General features: G+C 38.8%; 1 protein-coding gene and 1 pseudogene across 2 annotated transcripts in view; both read left to right on the forward strand.

The window, feature by feature from the left end:
- The window catches only part of LOC309829389 (MORF4 family-associated protein 1-like 1), a gene marked incomplete at both ends in the record, with an annotated part of 135,358 nt that extends 119,913 nt beyond the window's left edge, over window positions 1–15,445 (forward strand). Inside the window, one exon of the mRNA XM_082665237.1 lies at window positions 14,997–15,445. Coding sequence (XP_082521363.1) covers window positions 14,997–15,445 — 449 coding nt within the window. The remainder of the gene's footprint in view (window positions 1–14,996) is intronic.
- Window positions 15,446–16,908: 1,463 nt separating this feature from the next.
- On the forward strand, window positions 16,909–17,591 carry LOC309829390 (ubiquitin-conjugating enzyme E2 S-like; annotated as a pseudogene). Its single transcript has one exon. The product of its transcript is annotated as a ubiquitin-conjugating enzyme E2 S-like (transcript).
- The last annotated feature ends 5,645 nt before the right edge of the window (window positions 17,592–23,236 follow it).

Below are 23,236 nucleotides of genomic sequence, written 5' to 3' on the forward strand. Positions count from 1 at the left end.
AGAAAAGGCCTCTGGGCTTCCCTGGTGGCTCAGTGGTTAAGAATCCACCTGCCAATGCAGGGGACACAGGTTTGAGCCCTGATGCGGGAAGATCCCACATGCCTCGGAGCAACTAAGCCCGTGCACTACAACTACTGAGCCTGCGCTCTAGAGCCCGCAAGCCACAACTACTGAAGCCCGTGTGCCTAGAGCCTGCACTCCGCAACAAGAGAAGCCACTGCAAGGAGAGGCACATGCACCCCAATGAAGACCCAACGCAGCCTTTTTAAAAAAAGGCCTTTGGATTGAGTCATACATATGCATATTACTACAGCATTCATTTTTTTCTGATTTTTAGTGAAAACACATTCATCATTAAATTTGATGAAATACTGAAGAGCATTTAGAAGTTACCATAGATCTATTGATGATATTTCACCACCACGTAATTATTTCGGAGAGCAGGCTGAATATATATGCATGTCTATTTCAGTGGCAAGAATTACAGAGCCAGGGATGTGAAGCCCTATAGCATCAAAAGATGTGTGCTTGACCAGCATGAATGAAACAAAAGGAGGTGAGTCCAAAGTCAATCATAAGGGCAGTTCTACAAATTACGATTTGTTTCATTATTGTACACGGTAAGAAAAACACTTTGGAGACAAACCAGCTTGCGTTCAAATTTGAGCTCAACTCGACTCTTTTCTGGGTGTGTGACCTCAGTTATTCAATCTCTTCAAGCTTCACTACTCTCATCTGTTTAAAAAAAAAAAGGACAAATACTATTTACTTCAGTGAGGGTTGCATTTGATATAGTAAAAGTATGGTTGGTGATATAGAAAGTGTTTAATACTAGAGTTATTGTTTAATACCTGGACCTATGTAGTAAGATTTCACAAGCTCCAACTTGTTATTTCCCTCCTTTCCTCACCCCTACCACCATCAGAAGGGAAAAAAAAACAACAGAAAAACCTCACCTGATACTCAGATGGAAACCTGAAAATTCCATTTTAGATTAAACCACTAGGCTAAAGATTGTGTACCATTTTCAAGTTTAAAACATACTTAAAAAAATGTAACATATTAGCTTTGTCAGTCATTTCTACCTCAAATGATACATTTATGAAATCCTTGGCTGAGAGTGTATTTTAACGGAGGTAGAAGGTCCATGAAAGGCCTGAACCCATTTGCAATGGTGGCATGGATGAGAAGAAAAAGGGGAACCTGGGAGCACAGAGACAAATTTTACCTTCTTTATGGTTATTTTCTAAGGACAAAGAGAGTTTAGATGTGTTAGTTTGGAGGGGAAAAAAAAAAGATCTGTTTGATATTAAACAGTTATGACTTCGTAGTGTGCCATGAGGGTAAAATGTAAAAGCTTTTATTAATATTCAGGCATTCATAATACATTTTTATTTATACATAGCCTTTATTTCCAGAGCTCTTGGGACTTTGCAGACACATTACGTTTCAGCCTCCATTAATCTTCACAAGTGTGTCACTAAAGTGTGTAAGGTAACTCTATTATCTTCAGATTACAGATACAGAAAAGAGCAGACACAGATAAAGCAATTTGTCTATGGCCTCACTACATGTAAGTTGTTGAGCAAGGCATAGAACCAGTCACGTAATAGATACCTCTCCTGTCAGATAAGGACATCAGGGCCCCATCCCAGCTGGGACGTGCCTTTTTCTGAACGTTTAGTATCAACAGATGGAAGGAAGCAAGGTGGCGTCCTGTTCAGGGAAATCAAAATGAACAGTTCAGTCTCCAACAAATCATTGCAGGTATGGTTTCTGTGGATTTGGTGGCTGTTTGGTGGAGGTAGGAGTCAAGAATGGTCTAAAGTTCAGAGCAGCTTTTTGTCCATTAGATGAGCGTCTGTATAAGGCCATTGGGGCCCTCCCTTGCTACCCCTCCCATCATACCCTCCTTTCACTGGCTTCAAACCTGGTGTTGTTGAGTAAGTCCCTCTGCAGCTCTGCCACAGCTGAATGCGTCCTGAATCTTAACCTGGCGTCTCCAGCCACCAAACCAGAATCACACTGCAGCCACGCTTCAAGGTACAACTTAGCACATACAGAGCTCTGGCTGTGAGCCAGTTCTGAGGCAAGACTTTCACTTTGTCTTTCCATCAGTTATTTTTATCTCAAAGGTCACCACCATTCAGAAGAAAATAAAGGAACACCCAACATGAATATTTTCACATAGGGGTAATAAACAAGTACTCATTTTTGTTTATAAAAATCTACTTCCCTTGTTTCTTGAGAAAAAATGAAATGAGCTGGTAGAATAATTTTTAAAACTGAATCTTTAAGAGTAAATGGTTAAGATCATTTATTTTGGGTAAAAGTATGAAAAGATGTCTAAAGCTTTAAATCAAAGTCTTTCTTACTGCTTACGATTGTGAACAGCTTAAATTTAGGTAAGAAAAATGACATTCCAAAATTTGGAATGAGGGACTTCCCTGGTTGTCCAGTGGTTAGGACTCTGAGCTTCCAGCGCAGGGGGCGTGGGTTCGGACCACCTTCTTCCAATTCCTCCTCCTCCCAACTCTTTTTTTTTTTTAATTAAGAAAACTGCTCTTTTAGAGCAGTTATAGCTTTACAGCGAAATTGAGGGGAAGGTACAGTGATTTCCCATAAAACCCCTGTCCCCACACATGCACGGCCTCCCCCATTATCCACATCCTCCACCAGAGTGGGCCATTTGTTACAACTGATGGACCTACACTGACACATCATAAGCACCCAAAGTCCACAGTTTACATTACAGTTCACTCTGCGGTGCACATTCTGTGGGTTTGGACAAATGTATAATGACACGTATCCTTCACTCTGGTATCATAATAGAGTATTTTCACTGCACTAAATATCCTCTGTAATCAGCCTGTTCATCCCTACCCACTTCGCCAATCCCAGCAAACACTCATTGCTGATCACTGATTTTACTGTCCCCATAGTTTTGCCTTTTCCAGGATGTTATACACTTGGAACCATATAATTTAAGACTGGCTTCTTTCACTCAGTAATACACATTTAAGTTTCCTCCGTGTCTTTTCATGGCTTGATAGCTACTTTCTTTTTAGTTCTGGATAATGCTCCACTGTCAGGATGTACCAGAGTTTTTTTTATGCATTCAGCTACTGAAGGACATCTCGGTTGCTTCCAAGTTTGGGCAATTTTGAATAAAGCTGCTATAAACATTCATGTGCAGGTTTTTTGTGGACATATATTTCCCACTCCTTTGGGTAATACCAAGGAGTGCAATTGCTGGATCACATGGTAAAATATGTTTAGTTTTGTAAAAAAACACAAAATTGCTCCAAAGTGTTTGTACCATTTTGCATTCCCACCAGCAATCAACAAGAGTTCCTGTTTTTCCACATCTTTGTCAGCAATTGGTGTTATCAGTGTTTTGGATTTTGGCTGTTCTAATAGCTTGGTAGTCTAACTCACTGTTGTTTTAATTTGCAGTTCCCTAATAACATATGATCTAAAACATCTTATCATCTGCTTATTTGCCATCTGTATACCTTCTTTGGTGAGGTCTCTGTTCAGCCTTTTGCCTATTTTTTAATCTGGTTGTTTGTTTTCTCATTTTTGACTTTTAAAAGTTCTTTGTATGTTTTGGATAATAGTCCTTTATCAAATGTGTTTGCAGGTATTTTCTCCCACTCTGTGGCTTGTCTTCTCATTCTCTTGACAGTGCCTTTTGCAGGGAAGAATTTTTAATTTTAATGAAGTCTAGCTTATCAATCATTTCTTTAATGGATCATTCCTATGGGTATCTAAAAATCCATCACATACCCAAGGTTATCTAGGTTTTCTCGATGTTATCTTCTATTCGTATGTTTTTTGAATTTTATTTTATTTATTTTTTATACAGCAGGTTCTTGTTAGTCATCAATTTTATACATATTAGTGTATACATGTCAATCGCAATCTCCCAGTTCATCACACCATGCCACCCCCCAGTCGCTTTCCCCCCTTGGTGTCCATACGTTTGTTTTCTACTTCTGTGTCTCAATTTCTGCCCTGCAAACCGGTTCATCTGTACCATTTTTCAAGGTTCCATGTATATGCATTAATATACAATATTTGTTTTTCTCTTTCTGACTTACTTCACTCTGTATGACAGTCTCTAGATCCATCCACGTCTCTACAAATGACCCAATTTCGTTCCTTTTTATGGCTGAGTAATATTCCATTGTATATATGTACCACATCTTTTTTATACATTTGTCTGTCGATGGGCATTTTGTTTGCTTCAATGACCTGGCTATTGTAAATAGTGCTGCAGTGAACACTGGGGTGCATGTGTCTTTTTGAATTATGGTTTCTTTTGGGTATATGCCCAGTAGTGGGATTGCTGGGTCATATGGTAATTCTATTTTTCATTTTTTAAGGAACCTCCATACTGTTCTCCATAATGGCTGTATCAATTTACATTCCCACCAACGGTGCAAGAGGGTTCCCATTTCTCCACACCCTCTCCAGCATTTGTTGTTTGTAGATTTTCTGATGATGCCCATTCTGACTGGTGTGAGGTAATACCTCATTGTAGTTTTGATTTGCATTTCTCTAATAATTAGTTGACCATAGGTGTGTGGGTTTATCTCTGGGCTTTCTATCCTGTTCCATTGATCTATATTTCTGGTTTTGTGCAGGTACCATATTGTCTTGATTACTGTAGCTTTGTAGTATAGTCTGAAGTCAGGGAGTCTGATTCCTCCAGCTCCACTTTTTTCCCTCAAGACTGCTTTGGCTATTCAGGGTCTCTTCTGTCTCCATACAAATTTTAGGATTTTTTGTTCTACATCTGTAAAAAATGCCATTGGTAATTTGATAGGGATTGTATTGAATCTGTAGATTGCTTTGAGTAGCATAGTCATTTTCACAATATTGATTCTTCCAATCCAAGAACATGGTATACCTCTCCATCTTTTGGTATCATCTTTAATTACTTTCATCAGTGTCATAGATTTCTGCATACAGGTCTTTTGTCTCCGTAGGTAGGTTTATTCCTAGGTATTTTATTCTTTTTGTTGCCATGGTAAATGGGACTGTTTCCTTAATTTCTCTTTCAGATATTTCATCATTAGTGTATAGGAATGCAAGAGATTTCTGTGCATTAATTTTGTAGCCTGCAACTTTACCAAATTCATTGATTAGCTCTAGTAGTTTTCTGGTGGCATCTTTAGGATTCTCTATGTATAGTATCATGTCATCTGCAAACAGTGACGGTTTTACTTCTTCTTTTCCAATTTGTATTCCTTTTATTTCTTTTTCTTCTCTGATTGCCATGGCTAGGACTTCCAAAACTATGTTGAATAATAGTGGCGAGAGTGGACATCCTTGTCTCGTTCCTGATCTTAGAGGAAATGCTTTCAGTTTTTCACCATTGAGAATGATGTTTGCTGTGGGTTTGTCATATATGGCCTTTATTATGTTGAGGTAGGGTCCCTCTATGCCCACTTTTGGGAGAGTTTTTATCGTAAATGGGTGTTGAATTTTGTTGAAAGCTTTTTCTGCATCAACTGAGATGATCATATGGTTTTTCTTCTTCAGTTTGTTAATATGGTGTATCACATTGATGGATTTGCATATATTGAAGAATTCTTGCATCCCTGGGATAAATCACACTTGATCATGGTGTATGATCCTTTTTATGTGTTATTATATTCTGTTTGCTAGTATTTTGTTGAGAATTTTTGCATCTGTATTCATCCGTGATATTGGTCTGTAATTTTCTTTTTTGTGTAGTATCTTTGTCTGGTTTTGGTATCAGGGTGATGGTGGCCTCATAGAATGAGTTTGGGAGTGTTCCTCCCTCTGTTATATTTTGGAAGAGTTTGAGAAGGATGGGTATTAGCTTTTCTCTAAGTGCTTGATAGAATTCACCTGTGAAGCCATCTGGCCTGGACTTTTGTTTGTTGGAAGATTTTTAATCACAGTTTCAATTTCAGTGCTTGTGATTGGTCTGTTCATATTTTCTATTTCTTCCTGGTTCAGTCTTGGAAGGTTATACCTTTCTAAGAATTTGTCCATTTCGTCCATTTTGTCCATTTTGTTGGCATAGAGCTGCTTGTAGTAGTCTCTTAGGAGACTGCTTTGTATTTCCGCAGTGTCTGTTGTAACTTCTCCTTTTTCATTTCTAATTTTATTGATTTGAGTCCTCTCCCTCTTTTTCTTGATGAGTCTGGCTAATGGTTTATCAATTTTGTTTATCTTCTCAAAGAACCAGGTTTTAGTTTTATTGATCTTTGCTATTGTTTTCTTTGTTTCTATTTCATTTATTTCTTCTCTGATCTTTATGATTTCTTTCCTTCTACTAACTTTGCATTTTGTTTGTTCTTCTTTCTCTAGTTCCTTTAGGTGTAAGGTTAGATTTTTTATTTGAGATTTTTCTTGTTTCTTGAGGTAGGCTTGTATAGCTATAAACTTCCCTCTTAGAACTGCTTTTGCTGCATCCCATAGATTTTGGATCATTATGTTTTCCTTGTAACTTGTCTCTAGGATTTTTTGATTTCCTCTTTGATTTCTTTAGTGATCTCTTGGTTATTTAGTAACATATTGTTTACCCTCCATGTGTTTGTGTTTTTTACATTTTTTTCCCTCTAATTGATTTCTAATCTCATGGTATTGTGGTCAAAAAAGGTGCTTGATATGATTTCAATTTTGTTAAATTTACTGAGGCTTGATTTGTGACCCACGATGTGATCTATCCTGGAGAATGTTCCATGTGCACTTGAGAAGAAAGTGTAATCTACTTTTTTGGATGGAATGTCCTATAAATATCAATTAAATATATCTGGCCTATTGTGTCTTTTAAAGCTTGTTTTTTCTTATTAGTTTTCTGTTTGGATGATCTATCCATTGGCGTGAGGTGTTAAAGTCCCCCACTATTATTGTGATATTGTCAATTTCCTCTTTTATAGCTGTTAGCAGTTGCCTTATGTATTGAGGTGTTCCTATGTTGGGTGCATATATATTTATAATTGTTATATTTTCTTCTTGTATTGATCCCTTGATCATTATGTTGTGTCCTTCCTTGTCACTTGTAACATTCTTTATTTTAAGTCTATTTTGTCTGATATGAGTATTGCTACTCCAGCTTTCTTGTGATTTTCATTTTCATGGAATATCATTTTCCAACCTGTCACTTTCAGTCTGAATGTGTCCCTAGGTCTGAAGTGGGTTTCTTGTAGACAGCATGTATAATAGTCTTGTTTTTGTATCCATTCAGCAAGCCTGTGTCTTTTGGTGGGAGCATTTAATCCATTCACGTTTAAAGTTGTTATTGATATATATGTTCCTGTTACCACTTTTTTAATTGTTATGGGTTTGTTTTTGTAGGTCCTTTTCTTCTCTTGTGTTTCCCAGTTAGAGAAGTTCCTTTAGCATTTGTTGTAGAGCTGGTTTGGTGGTGCTGAATTCTCTTAGCTTGTGCTTGTCTGTAGAGCTTTTGATATCTCCATCGAATCTGAATGAGATCCTTGCCAGGTAGAGTAATCTTGGTTGTACGTTCTTCCCTTTCATCATGTTAAATATATCATGCCACTGCCTTCCAGCCTTTAGAGTTTCTGCTGAGAAATCAGCTGTTAACCTTATGGGAGTTCCCTTGTATGTTATTTGTTGTTTTTCCCTTGTTGCTTTTAACAATTTTTCTTTTTCTTTGATTTTTGTCAGTTTGATTACTATGTGTCTCAGTGTGTTTCTCCTTGGGTTTATCCTGCCTTGAACTCTCTGCACTTCCTGGACTTGGGTGGCTATTTCCTTTCCCATGTTAGGGGAAGTTTTCGACTATAATTTCTTCAAATATTTTCTCGGGTCCTCTCTCTCTCCTCTCCTTCTGGGACCTTAATAACACAAATACTGTTGCATTTAATGTTGTCCCAGAAGTCTCTTAGGCTGTCTTCATTTCTTTTCATTCTTTTTTTCTTTTTCTGTTCCACAGCAGTGAATTCCACCATTCTGTCTTCCAGGTCACTTATCTGTTCTTCTTCCTCAGTTATTCTGCTATTGATTCCTCCTAGTGTAGTTTTCATTTCAGTTATTGTATTGTTCATCTCTGTTTGTTCTTTAATTCTCAGTGTTTGTTCTTTAATTCTTCCAGGTCTTTGTTAAACATTTTTTGCATCTTCTCCATCTTTGTCTCCTTTCTTTTTCCGAGGTCCTGGATAATATTCACTATCATTATTCTGAATTCTTTATTTGGAAGGTTTCCTTTCTCCACTTCATTTAGTTGTTTTTCTGGGGTTTTATCTTGTTCCTTCATCTGGTACAAAGCCCTCTGCCTTTTCATCTTGTCTGTCTTTCTGTGAATGTGGTTTTTGTTCCACAGGCTGCAAGATTGTAGTTCTTCTTGCTTCTGCTCTCTGCCCTCTGGTGGATGAGGCTATCTAAGAGACTTGTGCAAGTTTCCTGATGGGAGGGACTGGTGGTGGGTAGAGCTGGGTTTTGCTCTGGTGGGCAGAGCTCAGTAAAACTTTAATCCACTTGTCTGCTGATGGGTGGGGCTGGGTTCCCTCCCTGTTGGTGATTTAGCCTGTGGCGACCCAACAGTGGAGCCTACCTGGGCTCTTTGGTGCAGCTAATGGCAGTCTCTGGCAGGGCTCATGCCAAGGAGTACTTCCCAGATCTTCTTCTGCCAGTGTCCTTTTCTCATGGTGAGCCACAGCCACTCCCTGCCTCTCCAGGAGCCCCCCTGACAGTAGCAGGTAGGTCTGGTTCAGTGTCCTATGGGGTCACCGCTCCTTCCCCTGGGTCCCAATTCTCACACTTCTTTGTGTGTGCCTTCCAAGTGTGGATTCTCTGTTACCCCCAGTCTTGTTGAAGTCCTGCAATCAAATCCCGCTAGCCTTCAAAGTCTGATTCTCTTGGAGTTCCTCCTCTCATTGCCAGACCCCCAGGTTGGGAAGCCTAACGTGGGACTCAGAACCTTCACTCCAGTGGGTGGACTTCTGTGGTATAAGTGTTCTTCAGTTTGTGAGTCACCCACCTAGCATTTATGGAATTTTATTTTATTGTGATTGTGCCCCTCATACTGTCTCATTGCAGCTTCTCCTTTGTCTTTGGATGTGGGATACCTTTTTTGGTGAGTTCCAGTGTCTTGCTGTCGATGATTGTTCAGCAGTTAGTTGTGGTTCTGGTGCTCTCACAAGAGGGAGTGAGTGTATGTCCTCTACTCCACCATGTTCAGCCAATCTCCTCTACTAGTTTTATAGTTTTATGTTTTATAATACATTTAGGTCTCTGATCCCTTTTGAGTTAATTTTTGTTAAAGGTGAAAGATCATCTCTAGTTTCATTTTTTGCATGTGGCTGTCCAGTTGTTCCGTTGCCATTTGTTGATAAGATTATTTTTGCTCCATTGTATTGCTTTTTCTCCTTTATCAAAGGTCAGTTGACTGTATTTATGGGTCTATTTTTGGCCTCTTTATTCTGTTCCATTGATCAATTTGTCTATTCTTTCACCAATACCACACCATCTTGATTACTGTAGCTCTGTATACGTTTTGAAGTCAGGTAGTGTCAGTCCCTTAACTGTTCTTCTCCTTCGATATTGTGTTGGCTATTTGGGGTCTTTTGTCTCTGCATATAACCTTTAGAATCAGTTTGTTGATGTCCAAAATATAACTTGACGGTATATTGTTTGGTATTGTTGAATCTCTATATCAATTTGGGAAGAAATGACGTCTTAATATTGAGTCTTCCTATCCATGAACATGGAATACTTCTCCATTTCTTTAGTTCTTTTTCGATTTTGTTAATCAGAGCTTTGTACATTTTCTCATGTAAATCTTGTACATATTTTGTTATTTTGTACCTAAGTAATTTATTTTGGGGGTGCTAATGTAAATGGTATTGTGTTTTTTAATTCAAGTTCCATTTATTCATTGCTGGTATATAGGAAAATAATTGACTTTTGTATATTAACGTTGTATCCTGCAACATAATCACTTACAAGTTCCAGGAATTTTTTTTTATCAATTCTTTTGGATGCTCTATATAGATGACCATGTCATCCTTGAACAAAGACAGTTTTATTTCCCTTTTCTCATTTATATACCTTTTATTTCCTGTTCATGAGCTGTTGCATTAGCTATAGCTTCCAGTATAATATTGAATGTGAGTCATGAGAGGGGACATCCTTGCCTTGTACTTGATTTTACTGTGAAAGCTTCAAGTTTCTATTAAATATGATGTTAGCTATAGGGTTTTCGTAGATGTCCTTTATCAAGTTGGGAAAGTTCCCATCTATTAAAAGAGAGTTTTTATTATAAATGAGTTTTGGATTTTATCAAAAGCTTTTTTCTGCATCTATGATAAGATCATGTGATTTTTCTATTTTAACCTGTTGATGTGATGAATTATATTAATTGATTTTTAAATGTTGAACCAGCCTTGCATACCTGGGATAAATTGCACTTGGTCAGGGTGTATAATTCTTTTTATACATTGCTGGATTTGATTTGCTGCTATTTTGTTTATGATTTTTACATCTATGTTCATGAGAGATATAGGTCCATAGTTTTCTTTTCTTACAATGTCTTTGTTTGCTTTGGTATTAGGGTAATGCTGACTTTACAGAATGAATTATAAAGTCTTTCCTCTGTTCATATCTTCTGGAACACATTGTAGAGAACTGGTAAAATTTCTTCCTAAAATGTTTGGTTGAATTCACCAATGAACCCATCTGGACTTGGTGCTTACTGTTTAGAAGGTAATTAATTCAATTTCTTTAATAGATTCAGGCCTATTCAGATAGTCTATTTCTTCTTGTGTGAGTTTCAGCAAATTGTGTCTCTCAGGGAATTGGCCAACTTCATCCAGGTTATCAAATGTGTGGGCATAAAGTTGTTGATAGTATTCCTTTATTATTCTTATAATCTAATAACATCACCTCAAAATATGTAGAGCAAAATTTGATCCGAGCTACAAGGGTAAATATTCAAATCCACAATAAAAGAAAAAGTTTTTTACACAACTTTCATTAACTTATTAGAATAAGGAGACAAGAATTCAGGAAGGATATAGAAGAATCAAATAATATTATAGCACACCTGACCTTTTCCAATGCACATGGATTATTTACAAAAATTGTCCTCTCACGAAGATAGCTGAGAATAGGAAATTAAATAAAATAATTTAAAATGAAGGAAAGCAGACAGCTGCATGCAAAGCAATAAAGTTAAAACACACCCTCACGCCATACACAAAATTAACTCAAAATGGCTTAAAGACTTAAATATGTGACAGGACACCATAAAACTCCTAGAAAAGAACATATACAAAACATTCTCTGACATAATCATACCAATGTTTTCTTATGTCAGTCTCCCAAGCAATAGAAATAAAAGCAAAAATAAGCAGATGGGACCTAATAAAACTTATAAGCTTTTGTTTTTGCAGCAGAGGAAAACATAAACAAAATGAAAAGACAACCTACAGACTGAGAGAATATATTTGCAAATGATGTGACTGATAAGAGCTTAATCTCCAAAATGTACAAACAACTCTTACAACTCAATAACAACAACAAAAAAAACCCAATCAAAAAATGGGCAGAAGACCTAAATAGACATTTCTCCAAAGAAGACATACAGATGGCCATTAGGCACATAAAAAGATGCTCATCATCACTAATTATTACAGAAATGCAAATCAAAACTACAATGAGGTACCACCTCACACCAGTCAGAATGGCCATCAGTAAAACGTCTACAAATAACAAAAGCTGGAGGGGATGTGGAGAAAAGGAAACCCTCCTACACTGTTGGTGGGAATACAAATTGATGCAGCCCCTATGAAAAACAGTATGGAGGTTCCTCAGAAAACTAAAAATAGAGTTGCCATATGATCCAGAAATCCCAGTCCTGGGTATATATCCAAACAAAACTATAATTTGAAAAGATACATGCACCCTATGTTTGTAGCAGCGCTATTTACAATAGCCAAGACGTGGAAACAACCTAAGTGTCCATCAATGGATATTATCCAGGTGAATGGATAATGAAGATATGGGGTGTGTGTGTGTGTGTGTGTGTGTGTGTGTGTGTGTGTATTTATTACTCAGCCATAAAAAAGAAGGAAATAATGGTATTTACAGAAACACAGATGAACCTAGACATTATCATACGAAGCGAAGTAAGTCAGAAAGAGAAAGACAAATACCATATTATATCACTTACACATGGAGTCTAAAATACAACACAAATGAACATATCTACGAAACAGAAACAGACTCACAGATATAGAGAACAGATTTGTGATCGCCAAGGGTGAGGGGGATAGGGAAGGGAAGGATTGGAAATTTGGGATTAGCAGATGCAAACTATTATATACAGAATGGATAAACAAAAAGTTCCTATTGTATAGCACAGGGAAATATATTCAGTATCCTGTGATAAACCATAATGAAAACAAATATGAAAAAGAATATGTATGTATAGCTGAATCACTTTGCTGTACAGCAGAAATTAACACAACATAGTAAATCAACTATACTTCAATAAAATTTTTAAAAATAAATAAAATGAAGGGAATATAAAGGTAAGAACAGGGCTTAAGGACTCTGTCACATATTCTTGTGTGTATGCTTGTTGTTTTGTTTTGTTCTGTTTTGTTTCATTTTGTTTTTAACAACATTTAAAAATGTAAAAATTATTCTTAGCTTGCTGAGCCAAACAAAAACAGGCCATGGGTCAGATTTGGCCAGAGAGTTTTCATTTTGCTGACTCCTGCACTAGATCATACAGACATTAAAATGATCATAAAAGGATATTATGAAAAGCTTCATGCCAATAAACTTAAAAATTCAGATGACATGGACAAAAACACAAGTTACCAAATAAACAGAAGAATAGAAAGCCTAAGTTGTTTTACAACTATCAAAGAAACTAGATTGTTAATGTAATTCCTTTCCACAGAGAATAACAACAGGTCCAGATGGCTTTGCTGGTGAATTCTACCAAACACTTAAACAGACTTTTCTAGAGAACAGTAAACGAGGGACTATTTCCCATCATATTTGAGGGAGCTTAATAACCTTGATATCAAAACATGACAAAAACATCCTGAGAAAGAAAAATTCCAAGCCAATGTCACCCAGAACAGATTGAAAAAAATCCAAATAAAATATTAACAAATAAAATTTAGCAAAATATAAAAATTTGGGTTTATTTCAGGAATACAAAATTGATTGAACAGTTAAAAATCAAGCAATATAATTTATCACATTAATGGAATAAGAGAAAAATCATATGACTATCTTAATAAATGGAGAAAATATTGTGATAAAATTCACTATTTATAATAAAGATTCTTAGCAAACTAGAAAGAGAAGGTAATTTCTTTATTTCAAAAACAGTATCAACAAGATAATACACAGCAAGCATTAAGCTTAGTGATGAAACGGTGAAAGCTCTCTTACCTGGAACAAGACAAGTATGTCTGCTATCACCACTCCCATTTAATAATGAACTGAAGGTTCCAGACAGTACAGAAAGGCAGCATAGCTATTACAGAAAAAAGAGAGAGAGAGAGAGAAGGAAAAAGAGAGAAAGAAAATTGGAGAAGGAGGAAGAGATTGGAGAGGAAGAAATAATACTTTCATTATTCACAGATGATATGTGTGTATATGTTCATAGAAATTCTGAAGAAGGAATGTAAAATGGTACAGCCACTGTGGAAAACAGTATGGAGGTTCCACACACATAAACATACACACACACACACACACACACACACACACACACACACACACACACAAAAATAGAACTACCATATGATCTAGCAAATTCTACTTCTGAGTATATATCTGAAGGAAATTAAATCACTGTCTCAAAGAAATACCTGCAGAGTATTGAGTTCCCTGTGCTATACAGTAGGTTCTTATTAGTTATCTATTTTACCTGAAACTAATATAATATTGTATGTTAATTATAATTCAATTAAATAAATAATGTAAATAATTTTAAAATAGATATCTTCACCCCCTATTTCATTAAAGCATTATTTGCAATAGCCAAGACATGGAAACAACCTAGGTGTCCATGAAAGTATGAATAAATTAAAAAACGTGAGATAGATATATAATTCGGTCATAATAAAGAAGAAAATCCTGCCACTTGCAACAATATGTATGAACCCTGAAGGCATTATGCTAAGTAAACTAAGTCAGGCAGAGAAAGACAAATACTGTATGATCTCACTTACATATGGAATCTAGAAAAACCAAATTCATAGAAACATAATAGATTGGTGGTTGCCAAGGGGTAGGGTGAGGGATGAGTGAAGGTGGTCATTTATAAGATGAATAAATTCTGAGATTATAATCTACATGGTCACTTCAGTTAATAAGATTGTACTGCATATTTGAGAGCAGCTAAGAGAGTCGATCTTAAGAGTTCTCAACACAACACAAAGATTGTAACTATGTGAGGTAATGGTTATGTTAACTAACCTTATTGTGCTAGTCATTTATATATATATATTTATATATTATATATATATATAGAAAATCATCACATTTGTACACCTTAAATTTACACAATGTTTTATGTCAATTATATTTCAGTAAAGCTAGCGGGGGTAAGAAAGAAATTCCAAAAGAATTACAGGTATTTAGCATTAACAAGAGAGTTCAACACAGTTGCTATTTAAAATACACAAACGCATTTCTTCTCCTATCCCAGGTCATGAAGGCATGTCTCCTATTATCTTCTAGAAGCTTCAGATACACACAAACACATTTCTTTATATCAGGAATAAACAGCTAGAAAATAAGATTTTTAAACGATACCATTTATAACAAAACTGAAAACATCCAATTACCAAATATCAAATCTAACACAAGATACACAGGACCAGCAGTGTCATGAAAGGGCAGCAAAGACCCGCGAATTGAAGGCTCCGCTGTTTGCGTGCGAGGCGTTTCTTCCCAGAGCAGTTGGGAAGTGAGAGGCGTAAAGATAAATTTTTAGAAGATAATTCCAGAATACTGTTGACCAGGAGTGTGGTTCACTTCGACTGGAGCAGTAACTGTTGATCAGCCATCTCCAGGGGACTGTGGGTCTGAAGCAGTGGCAGGAAAAATCTGGCCCTTGGACCTGGGCGAGGTGGAAGCTCTGGAGGAGGTGGACACGCTGGAGCCGGAGGTGGATTTGGAGCAGTTCCTGCTCCCGGGTATCAACCAGATGCTGGAGGACATCACGGAGCTCACCCGAAAAGCCGGGAGCATGTGTCTGAGGACCAGGGGCAAACTGTGGGAGATGGACCTTCTGCTCATCCGGATAAAAACACAGGTGGAGGCCTCAGAGGACGGCGCCTTGAATGGACGTCCCGGTGGGGAGGCTGACAACAGAGTATCAGAATTGTGCGAGAAGGCCAAGGAAATTGAAAAGGTGGCAGAGATGTTGGTCGAGCTGGTCTGGCGGATGGAGAAAAGTGAAGCGTCCTGAACGAGGGTCTCCAGTTCACTGCTAATGGACTCTGGTCAACTGATAAGAATGGGCCGACATCTCGGGGAAACTAAAACAGCTTGTCATTTTCTCTGTTTTGTTTTGTTTTGTATGTTTTTTAACCCCCATGTAACAATCTCCCTTAGGGTCAGTGGTTGGTGACCTCCATAGAGGTTTAGATTGTCAAATATATTTGGTTCTTGAAAAACAAGTTTTGTTTGAGAAATACTCAAATAAGGGATATGGGGCTAAATCAAAAGTTGCTTTAGTGGTCAGGTTTATTTTGTTCCTTTGCTGTGTTTTTTAAATGTTGGGCAAGGCCCAACACTTGCTGTTACCCATGTGACAGCATTGTTTTCTGGAACCTTGGAACATTTGAAGACTTGGGGTCAGAATCTCCCCACTTTAGAGGTGCAGTAGAAGGCACCACTTGGATGCAGCTGATCAAGAATATAGGGGTGAGGGACTTCCCTGGTGGTCCAGTGGTTAAGAATCCCCCTTCCAATGCATGGGACATGGGTGTGATCCCTGGGTGGGGAACTAAGATCCCACATGCCTCGGGGCAGCTAAGCCTGCATGCTCTAGAGCCCACAGGCCACAACTAGGGAGCCCGTGTGCCACAACTACTGAACCTGAGAGCTCTGGAGCCAGTGTGCCACAACTAAAGAGAAGCCCGTGCGCTGCAATGAAGAGCCCTGCATGCTGTGACTAAGACCGAGTGCAGCCAAATAAGTAAATAAATATACTTTTTAAAAAAACAAGAATGTAGGGGTGAGACTGCTTTGGAAAGACTGGAAAGAACCAGAGGATGGTTGGAGATGGAAGATGGGTCTGCATATATTTTGGAACTTTAATTCTTCTGTGAGGCAAAAGAGGAGAGCTGTGTTTTGTGGCAGATTGTCCTGTGTATATTGTGTAACCTGACAGGTGACCCTGAATGACAAGGAAGCTGGAATAGGGAATGACGGGAGTACACTTGACCAACTAATACCCCCCCCAGATTACAGGGGTTTCAGAGTATCACATCAAAGAGACGATCTACAAAGAGCTTTGAGAGGCTGGAGAACAGAGAAGGCATCATGAGGGCCCACAAAGTCCTTTCTAGTTCATCAGGGTAGTAGACCTGACTGGGATTTGAGGACAAAACCAAACATCTACTAAGTGGTCATTTGCCTTGAAAAACAAAGACCTAAAAAACCTTTTTTAAAAAATAATTTTTTTGGTCCAGATGACCAAAGCCTCTATGTGTAATAAAAAAATCATAAATAGATTTCTTTTGAAATGGAAAAAAAATTTTAAAAAAAAGACCAGCACCTGGGGCAGGAGGAGCTGCAGGTGCAGTGCATGGGGGTTGAGGCAGGGGGGAGGGGAGCTGGGGCCCCTGGGGCTGCAGTGGCAGCAATTGGGGACCGCCCCCAGCTCAGGAAGGGGGCCAGGAGACCCTTCCCTTGCCAGTGGCAGTCATGAACTCCAAGGTGGGGAACCTGCCCCCATCCTCCATCATCCATTTGGTGTACAGGAGGTGATGACGCTGACAGCTGACCCACCTGACGGCATCAAGGTCTTTTCCAACGAGGAGGACCTCACAGACCTGCAAGTCACCATCGAGAACCCCAAGCAGACCCCGGCGCTGGAGGCCTATTCCATATGAAACTCCTGTTGGGGAAGGACCGTCCTGCCTCCCCACCCAAGGGTACTTGTTGACCAAGATCTTCCATCCGAAGGTGGACGCCAACGGTGAGACCTGCGTCAACATGCTCAAGAGGAACTGGACACCAGCTGGGCATCCGGCATGTGCTGCTGACCATTGAGGGCCTGCCAATCCACCCTGACCCGGAGTCCACCCTCGGCAAGGAGGCTGGCCTCCTGCTCTTGGAGAATTAGGAGAAGTAGTACAGCTCACAGAGATCCCTCCGGGCACAGGCTGGCTGAGGCCTCCACTGCCGACCCCATGGCCCCTGGGGGCCTGGGAGGGGGCAAGGGTCCCATAACCAAGAAGCACACGCCTCCCCCCTCTCTGTCCCACCCACTCCCCCTACCCCCCCCACCCGCCCACCCCGGCCCCAACTCTGTCTCTAAGTTATTTAAATTACGGCTGGGGTTGGGGAGGGCATGGGGGCACTGGGACCTGGATTTGTTTTTCTAAATACAGTTGGAAAAGCAAAAACAAATAAACAAACAAAAAAAAAAAAACTACAGAAATCTGTAAAACATTACCACGAGACATTAAAGAAGACCAAATTAAATGGAGAGACATACCATGTCAATGAGTATAAAGATTTGCTAATATAACGATGTCAATTTTCTTCAAACAATTCTATAGATTCAGGGCTATCGGAGTAAAACCCCAATCAGTTTTTAAATTTGGTTTATGTGTGTATTTATCATATTAAGTGTATGTTGATGTTTATGTGTGTGTATTTGTTTTGTTGTTGTTGTTATGGAATTCGCAAGCTGATTCTAGAAAATATATTAAAATGCAGTGGACTAGCCTGATTCCAAAATGGAAATCAATGGAAAGGCAATGGACTAAGAATAGTGAGGGTAGTCTTGAAGAAGTTCATGGTGCGAGAACTTACTCTACAAGACATTGATAATTTCCCTGATGTGACAGTAATTGAGACAATATCATATTAATGAAAGGATAGACAAATAAAATAATGGGATAAAATCAAGACTGTACATATATAGATTCCTGAATGACTAAGATGACACTTCCGAACCTTAGGCAAAGCATAACTTTACAATAAATGTTGAGAATATTGGCTATCCCAATAGGGGGTTGCTGGGCGTGGGGGCAGGTGAAAATGGACCTTGAACTCAATTACATATGATTCAGAAAAAACAGCTCCAGATGGACTGCAAGCTTAAATGTGAAATACAGAACCCTGAAGCTTCTAGAAGATAAGATAGGAGAATATTTTCATGACCTACAGTAGGAAAATACTTTATAAACAAGAGACCAAAAGCGTAAAGGAAAGATTTATAAATTTTACTGTATTAAGTTCATCAAGACACCAATAAGAAAGTACAAAGTAAGCCACAGAGTGAGGGACAATATTTTGAATCACCTAAACAATCCTGCGATCAACAACAACAACAGTAATAAAATCTGGCAACCAAAAAGGAAAATGGGCAAGAGATTTGAACAGCAGCTTCACAGAATATGAGAGCCAATAGCCAATGAATGTATGAACATGTGAAAGGAACTCAACTCAGGGGAAACGTAAACTAACACTAAGTGAGATAACACTACTGTGATAAGAAATATATATTTGGTCTCTGCCCTCAGTTCCTGACACAGAGTTCCTAAAACCCTTGTAATTTCCTGAATAATAGGAATAACAGGAGCATTTTTTGTTATAATATTTGGACTAAGTCCCTGGTTCCTGACACAAGAGTTTCTAAGACCCTTGGAATCTCCAGAGTGATAGGAGCATTTTATCACATGCTAATGAGAAGACTGTCACTGGGGTCCCTGGATAGCTTCATGATGGGAGCTAGTCCCCAGAAAGACCAAGGCATGATTAGAAACTTAGAAATTTCAGTCCCACCTCTGCCGACCTCCAGGGAGGGGAGAGAGACTGGAGTTTGAATTAATCACCAATGGCCAGTAATTTAATCCGTGATGCCTATGTAATAAACTTCCATTAAAAACCCTAAACAGGCGACTTCTCTGGCCCCTTTCTCTCGGACCAGTAAACCTCGCCCGGGAGCGTTCCCAAATAAAGCTTGTTTAAGCTCTCAAAAAACACAAAACAAAACAAAAAAACCCTAAACAGCAGAAGGGTTCAGAGAGCTCCCAGGTTGGTGAACAAATGACGGTGCTGAGAAGGTGGCACACCCAGAGAGGACATGGAAGGTCCACACCCCTTTCCCACACCTTGCCCTACGTACCTCTTCATCTGGCTGTTCATTGTATCCTTTATAACATCCTTTATAATGAACTGGTAATAGTAAATAAAGTGTTTGCCTAGGTTCTGTGAGCCACTATAGCAAATTACCAAACCTGATCAGGGGGGTTGTTGGAACCCCCAATTTTTAGCCAAGTAAGACAGAAGTATGGATAACCTGGGACCTTCTACTTGCAGTTAGCATCCGAAGTGGGGGCAGTGTTGTGGGACTGAGCCCTTAAGCTGTAGGGTCTGTACTAAATCCAGGTAGTAGTGTCAGAATTGAATTAAATTGTATAACATCCAGTGGGTATCCACAGAGAATTTCTTGGTTTGAAAAAGCCATACATTTGGTGTCAGAGGAGTTGTGAGTAGAGAAAATTTTCCTTTAACTAGAAAACCTATCAAAACAGCTAAAATTCAAAAGACTGATGATACTAATCATTGAGGCAAGTAGAGAGCAGCAGGAACCCTCATTCACTGCTGCTTGACAAGTGTATTAGTACAGCCCCCTTAGAAAAGGGATTGGCAGTAGCAGCAGAGCTGACTACGAGCACACCCTAGGACCCAGCATTTCCACTCCTAGGAAGAGAGAAAACAGAAATGTGTGTACATGTGCACCAATAGACAGTAGAATAGTGTTCTTAACAGTACTATTTTGGGGGGCTCACACTGGAAATACCCAAATGCACACTAAGTGTAAAATATATAAATAAATTTTAGATATATACAATTGAAGACTATAAAAGAGTGGAAATGATCCAACTACAGCTACAATCAGATCCTGGGTAAATTTCACAAATATCTTGAGCAGAAAAAAGCCGGTCATGAAAGCAGTTATACTGTAGGATTCCATTTACTATAAAATTCAAAACAGAGCTACAGAGTTTGGGGATACACTGGAACTGTAAAGCAAGCGAGGAAGTGATTACCGTAATTGCCAGGAGGAGATGAAGGGGACATGAGAGAGGCTTTGGAAGTGTCGGCAAGATTGTTTCTTGATCTGAGTGGTGTTTACTTGAGGGTTTGCTTTGTGATAAATCATTAGGGCACACATTTTTTTTCATATATATATATATATATATATATATATATTTTTTTTTTTTTTTTTTTTTTTTTTTTGCGGTACGCAGGCCTCTCACTGTTGTGGCCTCTCCCGTTGCGGAGCACAGGCTCCGGACGCTCAGGCTCAGCGGCCATGGCTCACGGGCCCAGCCGCTTCGTGGCATGTGGGATCTTCCCGGACCGGGGCATGAACCCGTGTCCCCTGCATCGGCAGCTAGACTCTCAACCGCTGCGCCACCAGGAAAGCCCCATATATTTTATATATGCTTTTATATATGCTTTTTTCAAACTGTATCTTTTGAAATTTAGTCAATTTAATAATAATGAAATAATTAATATTAATTTAATAATAATAGGAGGTTTTTTTTAATATGTTGGGAGTAGGAGTTTAGTAATTTATTATTTAGTTTTGCTGTGTTGGGTCTTCGTTTCTGTGCGAGGGCTTTCTCTAGTTGTGGCAAACGAGGGCCACTCTTCATAACGGTGCACGGGCCTCTCACTATCGCGGCCTCTCTTGTTGCGGAGCACAGGCTCCAGACGCGCAGCAGGCTCAGTAGTTGTGGCTCACGGGCCTAGTTGCTCCGCGGCATGTGGGCTCCTCCCAGACCAGGGCTCGAACCCGTGTCCCCTGCATTAGCAGGCAGATTCTCAACCACTGCACCACCAGGGAAGCCCAATAATAGCATTTTTAACTGAGATATAATTCATATAATATTGTATTCATTTTAGGTGTACAACATAATGATTTGATTGATACATGTATATATTGCAAGATGATTGCCACAATAAGTTTAGTTAACATCCCTCACCTCAAACAATGAGGGAGAGCTTTTTCTTTTTAATATTTCTTTATTTATTTGGCTGCACTGGGTCTTAGTTGCAGTATGACACGTGCATTATCTTTAGTTGCAGCATGCTAACTCTTAGTTGCAGCACGTGGGATCTAGTTCCCTTGGGAGCGCAGAGTCTTAGCCACTGGGCCACCAGGGAAGTCCTGTGATGAGAACTTTTAAGATCTACTCTCTTAGCAACTTTCAAATAAACAATACATATTGTTAAGTATAGTTGCCATACTATATATCCCCAGGACTTATTTATCTTAAAACTGAAAGCTTGTACCTTTTGACCACCTTCACCTATTTTGCCACGCCCTCCCCCAACCTCTGGGACCATCAATCTGTCCTCTGGATCTATGAGTTCAGCTTTTTTTTAAGATTCCACATATGAGTGATATCATACAGTATTTGCCTTTCTCTATCTGACTTATTTCACTTAGCATAATGCCTTCAAGTTCTGTCCATGTTGTTGTATATAACAGGATCTCCTTGTATTTTTTTAAAATTTTTTATATTGAAGTATAGTTGATTTACAGTGTTATATTAGTTTCAGGTGTACAGGAAAGTGATTCCGTTATATATATACATATATTCTTTTTCAGATTCTTTTCCCTTCTAGGTCATTACAAAATATTGAGTATAGTTCCTTGTGCTATACCGTAGCACAAGGTTATCTCTTTTATAAATAGTAATGTGTATATGTTAATCCCAAACTCCTAATTTATCCTTCCACCTACTTCCCCCTTTGGTAACCATAAGTTTGTTTTCTATGTCTGTGCATCTATTTTTGTTTTGTATATAAGTTCATTTGTATCCTTTTTTTTTTAATTCCACATATAACTGATATCATATGATATTTGTCTTTCTCGTTTGGCTTACTTCATCTAGTATGCTAATCTGTAGGTCCATCCATGTTGCTGCAAATGGCATTATTTCATTCTTTATTATGGCTGAGTAATATTCCATTGTATATGTGTGCCACATCTTCTTTATCCATTCATCTGTTGATGGACACTTAGGTTGCTTCCATGTCTTGGCTATTGTAAATAGTGCTGCAATGAATCCTCATATGTGTTTTAAATTCAACATTTAAAAGCTTAAGGAAACGTTCAGCATGAACCAGTGGGTGGTGTCCAGTGATACTGCTACTTGCAGCCAATGTCCTGTTAAATTCAGCCCTGGTCTTTTTTATTATGCCTTGAATAATCTTACATTACAGCCCAACACAACAATCCTTACTAAAGCCATCATGTCACTGATTTAAATGAAGGACTTTAGAGTTTTCTTTTTACAAAAGGCGAATTGTAAGGTTGTCAGAGAGAAAGAACAGCAACCATTTCAAACCATATGTAAGCTTTAATTTAACTCTCTTTGTTAAAAATATATATATATATTCTCTTGCACTATTCCATCTATGGACCCTCTAGGACCTCCGTTGGAGTGCTCTGCTTCCCATAGAACTGTCAATGTACACACACATTGAAAAAAACGAGGGAGCCAGGTATAAAGATCCCCACCCCTATGGAGCTGACTGAATTATCCTGTACCACAGAGCTCCTAGGCCTTCCTCGACAGTCTTTTAATATATTGGCTTTCACAACTGTCGCCCCCCTTGTCACTCCAACTAAGTTATTAAAATTAAAGTAGAAGTGTTTAAAGCTAAAGATTTTTGGTAGAAGTTTGTAAAGGGGTCGGAAATCTGTGCCTTGACTCCCTAGCAGGATACTCCCCCAGTTTTTTTGTTTTTTGTTTTGTGCAGGGTTTTTTTGGTGTTTTGTTTTGTTTTGTTTGTTTATTTTATTTATTTTTGGCTGTGTCGGGTCTTAGTCGCGGCACGCAGGATTGCCATTGAGGCATGCAGGATCTTTCGTCGGGCTCTTCATTGTGGCGTGCGGGCTTCTCTCTAGTTGTGGTGTGTGGGTTTTCTCTTCTCTAGTTTCTCTTCTCAACTAAGCCCGCGCACCACAACTACTGAGCCTGAGCTCTAGAGCCTGCGA

Source organism: Grampus griseus, assembly GCF_964374135.1.
Source record: "Grampus griseus genome assembly, chromosome: 11".
Taxonomy (NCBI): domain Eukaryota; kingdom Metazoa; phylum Chordata; class Mammalia; order Artiodactyla; family Delphinidae; genus Grampus; species Grampus griseus.